The sequence below is a fragment of the Photinus pyralis genome, unplaced genomic scaffold (assembly GCF_008802855.1).
Source record: "Photinus pyralis isolate 1611_PpyrPB1 unplaced genomic scaffold, Ppyr1.3 Ppyr1.4_LG1, whole genome shotgun sequence".
In the NCBI taxonomy this organism is placed as follows: domain Eukaryota; kingdom Metazoa; phylum Arthropoda; class Insecta; order Coleoptera; family Lampyridae; genus Photinus; species Photinus pyralis.
In genome coordinates this window covers 54,244,311-54,257,471 of record NW_022170249.1, presented here as the reverse complement: position 1 = coordinate 54,257,471, position 13,161 = coordinate 54,244,311, and the positions used below count along the sequence as shown (strand labels likewise).

The 13,161-nt window shown below is 35.6% G+C and overlaps 1 protein-coding gene across 2 annotated transcripts; it reads left to right on the top strand.

Annotated features, from left to right (window-relative positions):
- Positions 1–1,160: 1,160 nt before the first annotated feature.
- Positions 1,161–2,612, top strand: LOC116159324. Of its 2 annotated transcripts, XM_031472281.1 has the most exons (3): positions 1,161–1,542; positions 1,594–2,325; positions 2,381–2,612. In XM_031472281.1, exons 1-3 carry the CDS (start codon positions 1,366–1,368, stop codon positions 2,423–2,425), a joined length of 954 nt encoding a protein of 317 aa, XP_031328141.1. In that variant the 5' UTR covers positions 1,161–1,365; the 3' UTR covers positions 2,426–2,612. The 2 variants fall into 2 exon arrangements, with proteins under 2 accessions (XP_031328141.1, XP_031328140.1); XM_031472280.1 differs by having other exon boundaries at positions 1,594–2,612.
- Positions 2,613–13,161: the final 10,549 nt, after the last annotated feature.

The window sequence follows — 13,161 nt, the reverse complement described above, 5'->3', positions numbered from 1 at the left end:
TTTTGAACTAATCTTCAGTGCCAAGTAGTGGGGTGACAGTCTCACTTATTTTGATAAGTGCTATCCCTGAAATTCTGCGTGACATTTCAACATTTTATACTTTTATGTGGGTCACACTGTGCAACCAGGTGAGTTACGCCGCAGTATATTTCCTAAAAGGTCTAAATTGCATACTACAGGTGTTCTTCCAAATTGAAAGAACCAACCTATTCATCTTCTCTGCGGTGTATTGAACATGAAAAGAATCTAGGAATTGAAGCTGGACATCAGTTTACAAACATTTTTAACTAAAATTATTTTGCATTATATTTGAACAAGCGTTTCGGGCCGAAAATAATTTTAGCAAGTCTTTACAGCCGTCAATGATTTCGTTGGACGAGTCAAGTTAGTTGAATGTTGGAAAAGATTTGCGTCAATCTAAAAAAGAAAAGTAATCAAAATTGGTTAGAGATAACCGCTAAGGCAATCGCGTAAGCGAAGTTAAGCACTTGTAAATTATCGGAGAGTGTGCTTTATTTTGTAAACAGAGAGACAGGGTTAATCCAAGGATGCTATTTAGGTTCCCCAGGAGAGAATGCCGGTCACAAAACACTTGATAACCGTTCTACAAGCGTATGTTGTTCATAGTAGACCATGCGATTGTAAACCGGCATCAGGTGTTCTGTGACTGGCATTCTCTCCTGGCGACCAAAAATGAGTTGCTGTCGAGTCGCCTTTGGAATTTTTGTTTACATGGGAAATCGTACTTAACTTGAACTTCCAAAGGCCACTCGACAGCAACCCATTTTTGATCGTCCGTTATAGGATTGCCAGATCACGGTGTATTTCGCCACGTATAATGCGGGCTTGTGACGTCACTTGCGGTTGCGGACTGGGCCGCATGCTTTGGATTTTATGGTCCTTACCATGGTATAATAAAAAGTCCTGACCATGGTATTTGGTCCTTACGTATGAAATCATCGGTTTTAGGAAAGTTATGTTGAGTTGAACGAGACACGTTGGAATAACTGAACTACTACTAATAACAAAATGGGTACGTGTAAATGAACCGTGAGAAATAGCTATTTATGCACCAAGGGCGTTACTAGGATGATTACGCCCGGAGAACGATGGAATCCAGCTCGAGGGCTTTAGCCCGAGAGCTGGATATCGTTCGATGGGCGTAATCATCTGGTAACGTCGCCGTGGTGCATACAAGATTTTATTTTTCACTTTATTCTTAAAAAACAATCCAAAATTAGTTACTTGCTTTCGCTGAGGCAAACGCGTTCTTTCCGTAAATACAATACAATAATATGGTAGTCTATGAAACAAAATAAACTGTTTACTTAGAAACGTCAAGTTTGATTTCCAATTGCAATAAAGATGAATACGCTACCAAAATTTGTTCAAGAAAATGCGCAAAAGGCAACAGAAACTTTGCTACCCCTTAAATCAAAGGAGAAGTACGAAAAAGAATTCGAAACATTTACAGCTTGGCAATCAAAACATAAAATATTTACTATAAATGAGACCGTGCTATTGTCGTACTTTCAGGAACTGGTAAGTTTTACATATACCTACCTAAATATGCAAAATTATTGATTGTTTTAGTCTGAGAAATACACTCCTACGTCGCTATGGACCAAATACTCTCTTTTGAAATCAACTTTCATAGTTAAAAAGAAAACTGACATTTCAAATTATAATCAACTAATTTACTTTTTAAAAGTCAAATCGAAGGGATATAAACCAAAAAAATCACAGGTTTTAACAGGAGATCAAGTTTTTGAGTTTATCAAACGTGCCCCTAACGATATTTATCTTTTGCATAAAGTAGTTTTGGTGATGGGTGTTTTTGGTGGATTACGAAGGGATGAAATGGTCAAAATGTGTATTGACGATATCACCGATAAAGGATCTGTTGTAATTGTAAACGTGCCAGAGACTAAAACAGGTACGTCTAAAGGTTTTACAATCGTGGAGGAAGAAGAAATAAATGCTCTTAAGTTAGTTCGACAATACCTAGCACTAAGACCAAAGCATACGAAAGAACGCCGATTTTTCCTCACATATAGGAAAGGTTGTTGCACAGTGCAACCTGTCGGAAAAAACACCATAGGAAGTGTCCCAAATATAATTGCCAAATACTTAAAGTTAGATAACCCTCATCAATTTACCGGTCACTGCTTGAGACGAACGTCAGCCACTCTTTTGGTTGAAGCAGGAGCAAGTTTTGAAACCCTGAAAATGCACGGCAAGTGGAAGAGTAACACGGTTGCGCAGAGTTACGTAGAAGATAGCCTCATTTCCAAAAATCGGATATCTTGCATTATTGCAAGCGCGGTGGGTTCATCTGGAGGCAAAACCTCGAATAATGTTAACCTTACATCATATTCAGATGATCACTTGGAACTGTCGTCATCCATATCGGATAAAAATATAAACGTCCCTGGCCTTTCTAACAAAAATATTACATTTTCGGGAAAGTTTGAAAATTGTAATTTTCATATTGGCGGGTAATTGTGCTTTCTTTTGTATTACAAGTATTTAGTTTGACTTAATAAAAAAAATTGAACGAATATAATTAACCTATTTTGAGGGCGTAATGAATTCATTACGCCCTCTCATTACGCCCTGGTTGTTATGGACTTGTTTACGTATCCCGTATCCAAGGAGTTACCATTGAATTACAGTAAAGTGAAAAATAAAAGTCTATATAAAATATTTATAATAATTTCATGCACATACACGCATATGGTTCACCCACACCGTTTACCCGCTCTCTTCTCCCTGTCTGTTTGCTGTACCTCATATGCATGCGCTCATGCGCAAACCCCGGTTTTACTTCTGTCTAAAAGACTCCTCCTAATAGTTATGACATACGGCTATTATTACAGCCGGTCAGCGTCCCGGCATTGTTGTTGCAATGTACAATGGAAAAACACTTGAAACCCTTATGCACATAGAATTCTGACAGCTAGGTCCGTTGGTGACGTCACGTACGACTTAACGCTGGCAACATTACACACTGAGAAAAAAGTTAGATAGCGCTTACTGAAAATGTAATAACCATAATTAAAAACTTTAATACTATATGGGACAGATAAAAAGTTTAATTATTGTAATCAAACTTAGCTTTGTGAGTTTGATTAATTAGGGTTATATAGCAGTTCACTAAATGTGCTGGAATACACTAACCATTAATACACATAATTTAATATTTGCTTATTTACCACAATTGGATCTGAAGCTGTGGTAACTAAACTGTAGAATTGCAGTTACTAAAATGTACAATAACGGGTAACAATCTGATTAATTAAATGCCCAGTACAGTTAATACCCTCTATTTCTTTGTTCAATTAAGACAATATGTGTTGTGCTATATCATATAATACTGAGTTTCTGTGACAAGACCTTGTTTAGTTGGCTGTATTAAACTATACAATAAGGGATATTAAACTGTATAATAAGGGGTATTAGTCTTATTGCATTAGATTTATGAGCTTCTTTGTGGTTCGCACCTTTAAAATAAACACACAGTATAGCAATATGAATTTTATTGAAAAGAAATCGATTTCTATTTATAAAATTAAGAAAAAAATACAATATAGTCCCTATGTACTAAAAATGTTACATAATTCTTCCCATTACCTATACGATTAAGTACAATATGTTCATTGAATTCTATACAGGATTTCTGTATGATTTGCAACACACCGAAACACCATAATATTTTTCGTACATCTGTAACATCTGGTGGGAGATATTTATTCTGATGGAAATATTCTTGATATTTTTTTTAAATATCAAACGTGGTCAAATTTTAGTTATTAGGGAAGAGATGGTGGAATCGTCCAGTAGTCCAAAACTTTCGTCGTTTATCCATTCATCTATAAGTAATATTTCATAATAAATGGTAAATAATGTGTGTTCTTGTATCGAAGTTAGGTAAATATTGTAAAGCCAAATGCAATATAGGTAATAAAATACCTCCCACTCAATAATGTGATTATCTTATATTTGACAAAAAATAGTTAAATATATTTTTACTTCATTAGTGAAAAGGTTTGTTTTACATTGCCAAGACACCTTAGTGAGTGGGAAACAATATTTATTTAACGCTGCATATAGAAATAACACAACAAAACTTCAACCACTGCGTTTCGCGCCCGAATTTGCTATACATGCCACTTTTGCCCGTTTGCCGCTATCGACATATCAATATCTTTCACTTTCTTTATGCATTAAAAATATTAAACGTATAATACTTACCGATAAATTTTTGCGATCAACTCTCCAATCCCCAACTTTGCAATAGATCTGTAAATTCCATTAGTTATTTCACAAAGGCACTTGACACAGAATAAAACGTACGTATAACATACTATATTTCACACTTACAGGCTTGAATACTTTTGACTTGTATTCATCAGCGTCACCTACGCATATGATGACAATAATGCTATAGCCGCAGAAAAATTTCCACGTATTTTATTTTTTTAATGAGGTCTTATGTTACCATAACTAAACTAAATAATTATGCCAACACCATACATTTCTACGCCAACCAAACAGGTCTATATCGGTTATTGTAAATTGTTTAATAAGTACAGTTGAATTGTTGTTATTAATCATATTTTCACCACAATAACAACTTTAGTAACGGTTGGTATTCAGCATACATAGAGCAGAACTATGGAAACAGAAACTTTTTTTTCTTGTCGGTATTATACCATTTGTAATATAGATCGCTTAGGGCTATTAAATTATTTTTTATTATACCTGAATCACAATCTCCGTTTTAAACACTCAAATGCGTGCGAAAAAAAGGCCTTTAAAACACACGTGCTTTAAAGTTGCTAAGTAACGATACTTCAAGTATGACTTTTGAAACTGTCATCTGGATGAAATAAAAAATCATCTTAGGTCGCTTTCTGTAAATGCAGAACATTTCTTTGGCTTTTGTACCTATCCTTTGGTTGAAGCTTTCACAAACGCGCGTAATTTAGGGTATGCTTCCAAATCTGTTCCACTTTTTAATCGCAGCATTGCTTTAAAGTTTTGAATGAATGCACCAAAATATAGAAGATTTAAATACCTTTGACATTTCCTTCATATATGCCAGCATTATGGATGCATTTAAGAGTTTATTCGTAAGTAACTTCCTACTCCATCAATGGAAACAACTTTTCATATTCTTTATAATAGGTACGTGTATAATTGGTCCTTAAAGCACTTGCAACGTTAAAGGCACTCCGCTTTGCGTCGTGCCCTTAAACTCGGTGCGCGTGCTTTAAAGACTTGATTATACACTTGTATCTTAATATACTATTCGATTAAACATGTTATAATTGAACCATTTTTCTCAGTGCAAGCATAGGGATCTGGTTATCCTACATACCATCCTTGGTACCTGTAATTTAGCGCTGGATGACTATTGTTTTTTGGGACACCTGTAAATTACTGAGGGGTGGATATAATTTTCTTAGCTAATTTGCGTTGACAAGGAAATTAGCGCAGGTTTTTAATAATGGGTTGGAACAAAGCCTGTCAATCTCAGAGAAACCATAAGCGTCTACCCCCAAACAAGAAGAAATAATGTTTGCAGGATGAATGCGCACTCGTTCTTTTTCAAATATTCTAAGCGTAATAATTCGGAAATTTCAGTGACGCAGTAATAAATATTTTATGGTTCGTGAAAAGTTATGTGATAATATGCAGAATTGTAGTGTATTTGTTAGGGTGAAGATAATTATTCATAATCGCTCGTCAATGTGATAAATTTTTATTTATTTATTGTCTCTCTTGTTCTAGACCCAATTACCGAGTGACCCGCATAATGCTTTTTAGAGGTGTCCCTGTAGAACGTCTTAAGTTGTTCTATACTACCTTACGAATTAGGAAATTTCCATCTCTGCCACAGATGAAAAATTTCTATATCAGCCCAGGTTCGAACACCCGACCTCCGGTTTTGTAGTCCAACGCTCCACCACTGAAACTACAAAGCCGAGCTGCTATTCATGTATCTAAGAAACGGGTGCTGGTCATTTCCCTTCCCTCAATTATATTCACATTGACCGGTTATGAATAATCGCGGCATTTATTACTTTAACGGTAGCATATTTACAATAAAATTCGCCATTCCAAATAACAGTGAGACCTCTGGTGGCAGTACATTGCAAAAATACAGTTAGGAGAAGACCGCCATTTTGATAGCGTTTCTTTATTTACACTACACTTACGCAAACACAAATAAGCTATCCTTAGAAAGTTGTTTTAGTAGATCTTTCCAAACGTTTTAATTGTCACCAGTGGAATTATGCAACCAACAACAACAATATGGATCATTTATGGCATCATCGTCGAACGTATAATATCTCCAAGTACCCCAGCGGCACACCAAATTATTACAATCTTCTTCATCGCTATTATCTTCACAGTCATTTTCGCCACCACACTGTAACTGAGCGTCAATACAATGCCCACTACGGCAACGGTATTGATGAGCGGCGCACTTGCCGAAGCTGCGACACGCGAGAGGATCTTCGTCACTATTATCGCCGCACTGATCATGACCGTCGCACACTGCACTTATCGGGACGCATCGATGATTCCGTCTTCGCAATCATTCTGGCCTTCATATAAGCTGTGGTGCATAAAAGGAACGGACAGTCTGCACCATCAACACACCTAATTAAATATCAATTTTACATTACAAGACGCCCATATTGTCAATTAAGGTTTACTTTTTTAAATCGCCTAGGTTGATATCTACCGTTACACTTGGATGTCGGATAGACCTATATTCTGTTGTTTTAACTAAGAAGACCAATTATTTTGTGAAAACTACAGAAAGTATACGTTTTGTTTGAATTCAGCACCTACAGTAATGCTGGGTCACCATGCATGTGTCGAATTTCAATTATTTTTGAGCGTAAATGTGGTCGTTTTTTGGATTAAACGCAAACTCGATCATATTAGTTGAATTCGAGGTCAATTTGCTTTGTATCGGAATTATTTCATTTTGTTAGTTTTGTTTAAATAATCGCTTTGTTTATTATGTTGAAAAGTTTGTTTTGCGAGTTAAAAGATTAAGTTTATTGTTATTGTAAAAGTTATCTCCTGTCTTTGCGATAAGAGTCCTTATCTCTCCGTAAGCTAATTGGTTTCATAAGAATGTGTTACCGCCGAGTTGAGCATATGTTCGTTTTGACGATGCATTAATTTGTTACGGAGGTGGAAGCGGAAGTGGAAAGAAATGGAAAAGGTTTTTAATTATCGAACCGGACGTCAATTGGTGGACGTTTAAACGTAGCCGTTTGTTTTGGCGTACTCTCGTAATTGAGCTAATTTAAAAAGATCTTATTGTGGAGGAAAGCTAGAAAGTGTTTAAAGAATTTTCTTTACGTCGTGATAAAAGAGAACGCCAAGTCGAGTTAAGCGGAAGCGTGTTTTCCTGTTTACAAAGAAGTTTAGTCGGGGTACTAATATATTAACGAGCGTTTGTCGCTGAAGAGAAGTCTTTCTGTAAGGTCTTTAAGTTAACAGTTGAAGGGAGTTTTCCACCATCAAACTAAACTTGTAACTAAAACGAGGTATGTTAAAACGCGGTCTAGTCTCGCGCACAGGTACTCTTCGCGCTGACTCTTGATTTTCAAATGCTTACAGCGGACGTAAATATCAATATTTTGCCCTCAAATTTTTTGATCGGTTTTTAACAAAATCTCTCAATTTTAGTTAGCAGAAAAGAAATACAAAAAATGTCCAACCACCCCATTTCCTTACGTTTGCTTGCAATTCCTTTAAAGGAATAATGAAAAATGAATATATCGTGAACCGAATCATCAAAAAAATTAATATTACTTTCATGTTTATAAGGTCAAAGCAAAACTCGGAGAAAATCACATAAAATACTTATCGAACAATCTTCTAAATGTCATCTTGATTAAATATAACCTTATCTAAAGCATGTGGTATGAATGCTCAGTGAACCTTTACAAGACTTTCAAAATTCCCATTCAATCATTTATTTTTCCATTTGCGTATTGAGAAACGCTTCCCACGCTTTACTAGACAGTAAAAAGGCTCTTATAGAATTTGTTCCGGAAGTATTCGCTAATTAAGGGCGGCGGCGTTCGAAAACAGGGGTGCAAAAATTTTTTGAAAAAAATTCATTATCATTGAGATTAATTTATTAATATTGCTTAATTCGTTCACGTCGACAAGAACCGCTGCTACGTACTTTATTCGTTTGATGATATCATTGATTCTATTGTGTAGTCGCGGCAATGGAGCAATTACATGTAAATGAATATCGGAACTTTGTGAGGTATTTCAATATCAAGCACCTGATAGGAATCTAAAATTACTAGCGCGAAAGAGTCAGGTTTTTTTCTCTTTCATTACATGTGGTAATTTTGTTTGCACTTAACTTAAAATATAACGCATCGGAGAGTATTAACGGTTTATTGCGATGGATACTTTGCTCTTAATGAAGTACTGAACTTATTACATTTACATAAGAGTTTTATTTCGGATAATAAATTTCCAATTAGGATAATGTAATGAGTAGGATTTTGCACCAAGTTTCCAACTGCTCTATAAAATAATTTATAGTAAGAGAGGTAAACACATTGTAATATTAGAAGAATTACGCTTACGCGTTTGACACAAGTCAATTTTATGTCATTCGTCTCCTTATCAATAATAATAATTTGACGTGATTGTCGCCCACTGCATCAATTTGTTTCGTGTTATCTTTGCGATCACCTTAACGTTGTTCGGTTCTATTGCTCAAGCTAGATAAAAATAGGTGAAATTTACCAAATCAACTGTCACATCTCTTCTGTAATACTCGTTAACCCCATAAGATTTTCTGATGTACCGTTTCTTTCTTGTGATTGCTATGAGTGCATTATATGTGTATAGTATGTGTTGACACACTACGAAGACAGTTGAGATTAAGAATGAAATAAATCTTTTTATTTCTTGGTCTGAGAAATAACTAAATAAATGGTAAGGGGTACGCGTCTCTTATGTAGCTTCTTCTGTTTTTTCAGGGAACATCGAAAAAGGTCCAGCGGCAAACTGTAAAAAAATATCTGAAGTAACTTAAATAGAAATGATAATCTCGAGAAGGTACTGGTAAAAATTTTTTATCGCAATCAATTTTACCCACGGTTAGCTCTGTAATAAAATTTAAATTCCCCTTACCTTGCAGAAGTGGCGCTTTATCTCCTTTTTAAATCTGAATATCAAAAACTTGACGCTCTGGTTCGGCTCCAGGCGAAGATGTACGAATTCCAATATAAATAATTAAATATACTGACAAACTAAAGTTCATCCAATTCCATATTTATACACACTTTATAGCTAAACAAAATTTGAATTCATTCAAAGGAATACTGTCACTTAAATGAAATGCAAATTCCCAAGTAATGAAAAATAACCAAATTCCTTGTATGAATCCAATTATAATAATTAAATGCAATACAAATTTGTTCCATGCAATTAATTTCATAGATCGGAGCCTTTAAGGATATTATGATTATGTTAAACAAATGCAAATTATTAAAGATAACCGACCAATTCAACAAAAAATAACGTAGCTTACAGATATCGCTGGAATCGGTGTTTTTCTTTAGGTTACGGAAAAAGGCTCCCTCCAAGAAAAATTGAAAACTGGATAGCTTTAGGGGTGATACGGTAGTGCCCTTGAGAGCCACACAAAGCCGTACAAATTTGCCTCTCGTAGTATAGAAATTTTCAGGAGAATTAAGCCCGCCCGCATTCAAAACAAATTCTCTAAGAAATAACTCGAGTTATGGGTATTTAGTACACAGAAATAATAAAAACTTAAACTCCAACTACCTTGGACACGCTCATTTTTCCGCTTATTGTTTGAATTTTTTCGAAATGAGGTCACTAAACGAGCGTTGCATTTGCCTTTTGAGTTTACTTTTTTTAAAGAAAGTGCTTTACTGGTAACGGCGAAGTTAATGTTAATTGTATTGATAACTATTGAATATACGTACGCACTGCACTCAAACGGATCGTTTTCCTCGGAATTTTAGTAAGTGCACAAAGGTACAAAACGTGAACTCTAACAACAAAACAAAAAAGTAAGTAAAAGACACCTAGACACTAGGATGGCCTCTATCGTCAAATTAAATAATAATAATAATAATATATATTTGTGCTAAAAATACATTACTGTATTTACACTTGTCATATTTAAAAATAAAACAAATTAAAATTAACATCACAGCTTGGAGGACAAAAATTCATCGATCGAATAAAAGCTACCAGTTAGCAAGATTTTTTTAACATCAATTCTGAATTTATTTAAAGAAGCAGTCCTTAGCGTGTCAGGTAGATGATTAAACAATTTGGGACCGTGATAGTTGGTTGAATTCCTACTCCTGTTGAGTCTTAAGCGTTTTATGTTGATTAAGTCTTTGGTACGGGTATCGTGTGCATGAATGTCATTTTGAGTCGTATATACATGTACGTTGTTTTTCACTTCGAGGAGGGTGTGATAAATATAAATACAGGGTAAAGTTAGTATACGATGTTCCTTAAACTTATGTCGTACGTCTTCAGTGTACCGAACACCTGTAATTATTCTCACAATGCGTTTTTGCAGTTTGAAAATTAATTTGGCACTACTAGAAAAACCCCAAACACTTATACCGTAGGACATATGTGTGACGATGAGGCTGTGGTAGCAGGTCCAAAGTACTTCCATCGATACAAATTGCTTTAAATTTCTAAGAAGGTAAATGCTTTTAGAAATTTTGTTGGCCGTGTAGAGAATATGTTTCTCCCAGTTTAGGTTTTCGTCGATGTAGATTCCTAAGAATTTCACTGGATCATTGACCTCCTTCTTGCATGGTAGGCATGGCTTGTCTCTGAGTCGAGTACGAAAATGTATGGTTTGCGTTTTCCCCTTATTCAGCTTAATTTCATTCGAAATAAGCCAGTTTTCCATACATTGTAAGGACGAGTTCATAGCTTGTAGCCTCGTTTCTTCGGATTTTCCTTTCGATAGTATCGTAGTGTCGTCCGCGTATAAGATAGTTTTAGATGCTGTTAGGTGATGAATCATGTCATTTATGTACAATAAAGATAGAGTGGGCCCAAGGACAGACCCTTGTGGTACACCCCTTGTCACTATCAAAGCGTCCGAACTAACGTTATTTACTATAACGATTTGCTGACGATTTTGCAAGTATGATTGGATCATGCTTAAACCATACCATTTGCATTTCTCTATGAGTATAGCATGCGATACGGAGTCGAACGCCTTTGTTAAGTCGTAGAATTGGGCCGATACCAGATCGTGATTTTCGAAAGCAGTGCAGACGAAATCTTGTAGTTGTAAGATTGCTTGAATGGTAGATCTATTTTTTCTAAAACCGTACTGGGAATTTGTGAGTATCCTTTCATTTTCGACGTGCGTGCATATTTGGGTCTGTAAGATCAGCTCTAGGATTTTGCCAAATATTGGAACTATTGAAATTGGTCTAAAATTTGACAAATCCAAATGGTTACCTTTGTTCTTATGTAATGGCATCATTTTCGTTGTCTTTAGATATAGAATTAAAGAACTATACTAAGATAATAAATACCTCGACGGCGTAAGAGTATTGAATACCTATACATTAAAGCATAAGAGCAGGAATCGAATAGTTACTTAAGGATTTCAATCCTGAATATCGAACGGTAAAATAACGTTACATATTCTACTACTCTTTGATTGCGGTGATTTCTATTAAAAATCGTGCGATTGAACTTGGGCGATCGTAAAACTTGAACGGAAAACTCGCACGCTATTGCGATCGAAGTTACGCTGGAAATCTCTCTTTTCTCTCTTTAATTTCCTACATGTAGTCGCCCAGTTAGAAACAGAAACGGAACCAAAGCAAACGCCGCGACCGAGCCCACTGTGATCCCTTATTTCGTTACCCGTCTCTGAATGTGTCTACACATCCTCGCAGCTAGCCGGTGCCGCCGAAATCGCTTTTCTAGTTCGCTTAACACTATACATCAAAGTGACCATACATTCTTTTTCAAAACGACAAAATACTTTAGATCTAAACAGAACCTTTTGTCAAAATCCACCGCCTCTACACCTAAAGGAACAGAAAAACTTTGTGGGGGCCCATTTTAGAAAAGGGCAGTGCACCATTCTTGATAACTTGGCCTCGGAGAAAGTACATGGAGCTCAAGAATGTAGACCGTCACTCAGCCTCAATAGAAAATATCATAGTTGAACGCACGTTCCTTTTCTGCTTTATCTGTAACAAATAAAAACATAAACAAACAAACAAAGAGGATAGTGAATAGTGCGGCACATAAATATTACGATAGCAATGTCTAAGGTCTGACACTAGGGTAAATCGTATACTAAAACCGTAATTAATACTTAAGAAGAATCAATGATTCGAATGACCTTACACTAGGAAAAGCAAAATTTTGATCAACAACGAATTGTCCGTACAAATCGGATATATGTAAAAGCATAAACGTGACGTTAACTTTAAGAAAACTACTTTACGATCCACAAATAATTAAATTTCCATACAACAAGAACGCTTGGTAATTTCAAGAACTAATGTACAGGGTGTAAATCGAAAAGTGGAACATAGGCGTTTAACATGGGAAATTACTTTTTCTTTGCGCAAACGTTTCGTAATTATTTTACGCAAAAATACTTCAAATAAAAGTTATAGAGATATAAATTCTGCATCTAAATCATGTGAAACGATTACCTATTCTACCTCTTCTTGTACGCGAAAATAGTATATTGAAAGACAAGTGTTACAATGCGACCTATTGTAATACGACTATCTTGTGGCACGAGTGGCGCCGCGAAGCGTAGCCACGAGTGTCCGCAAGATAGGAGTATTACAATAAAGCATTGTAACACGCGTTTTTCATACTATTTTTTCTATTTCGGTGCTTTAATTTAATTAAAAAAATCATTATCAGAAACTATAGGGAACATTAGAACTAACAGGTTTTATGTTGGGAACACTTTTTATGCCGTTAAGTTTTAGGTTGGCAGCTTAGTAAGACTGACATTTTGAAGTTCAAACATGGACGTACCCAACGAAGTACCTACTTGTACTAACTAGTAACTGCCAATTTAAGAGATGAGTTACCAAAAAAAAACGA

Bases quoted from the DNA above. Each gene is read 5' to 3' on its own strand.
- LOC116159324 (XM_031472280.1), top strand. From the start codon at position 1,366: ATGAATACGCTACCAAAATTTGTTCAAGAAAATGCGCAAAAGGCAACA. The intron at 1,543-1,593 runs GTAAGTTTTACA...TGATTGTTTTAG, and splicing joins TGTCGTACTTTCAGGAACTG to TCTGAGAAATACACTCCTAC.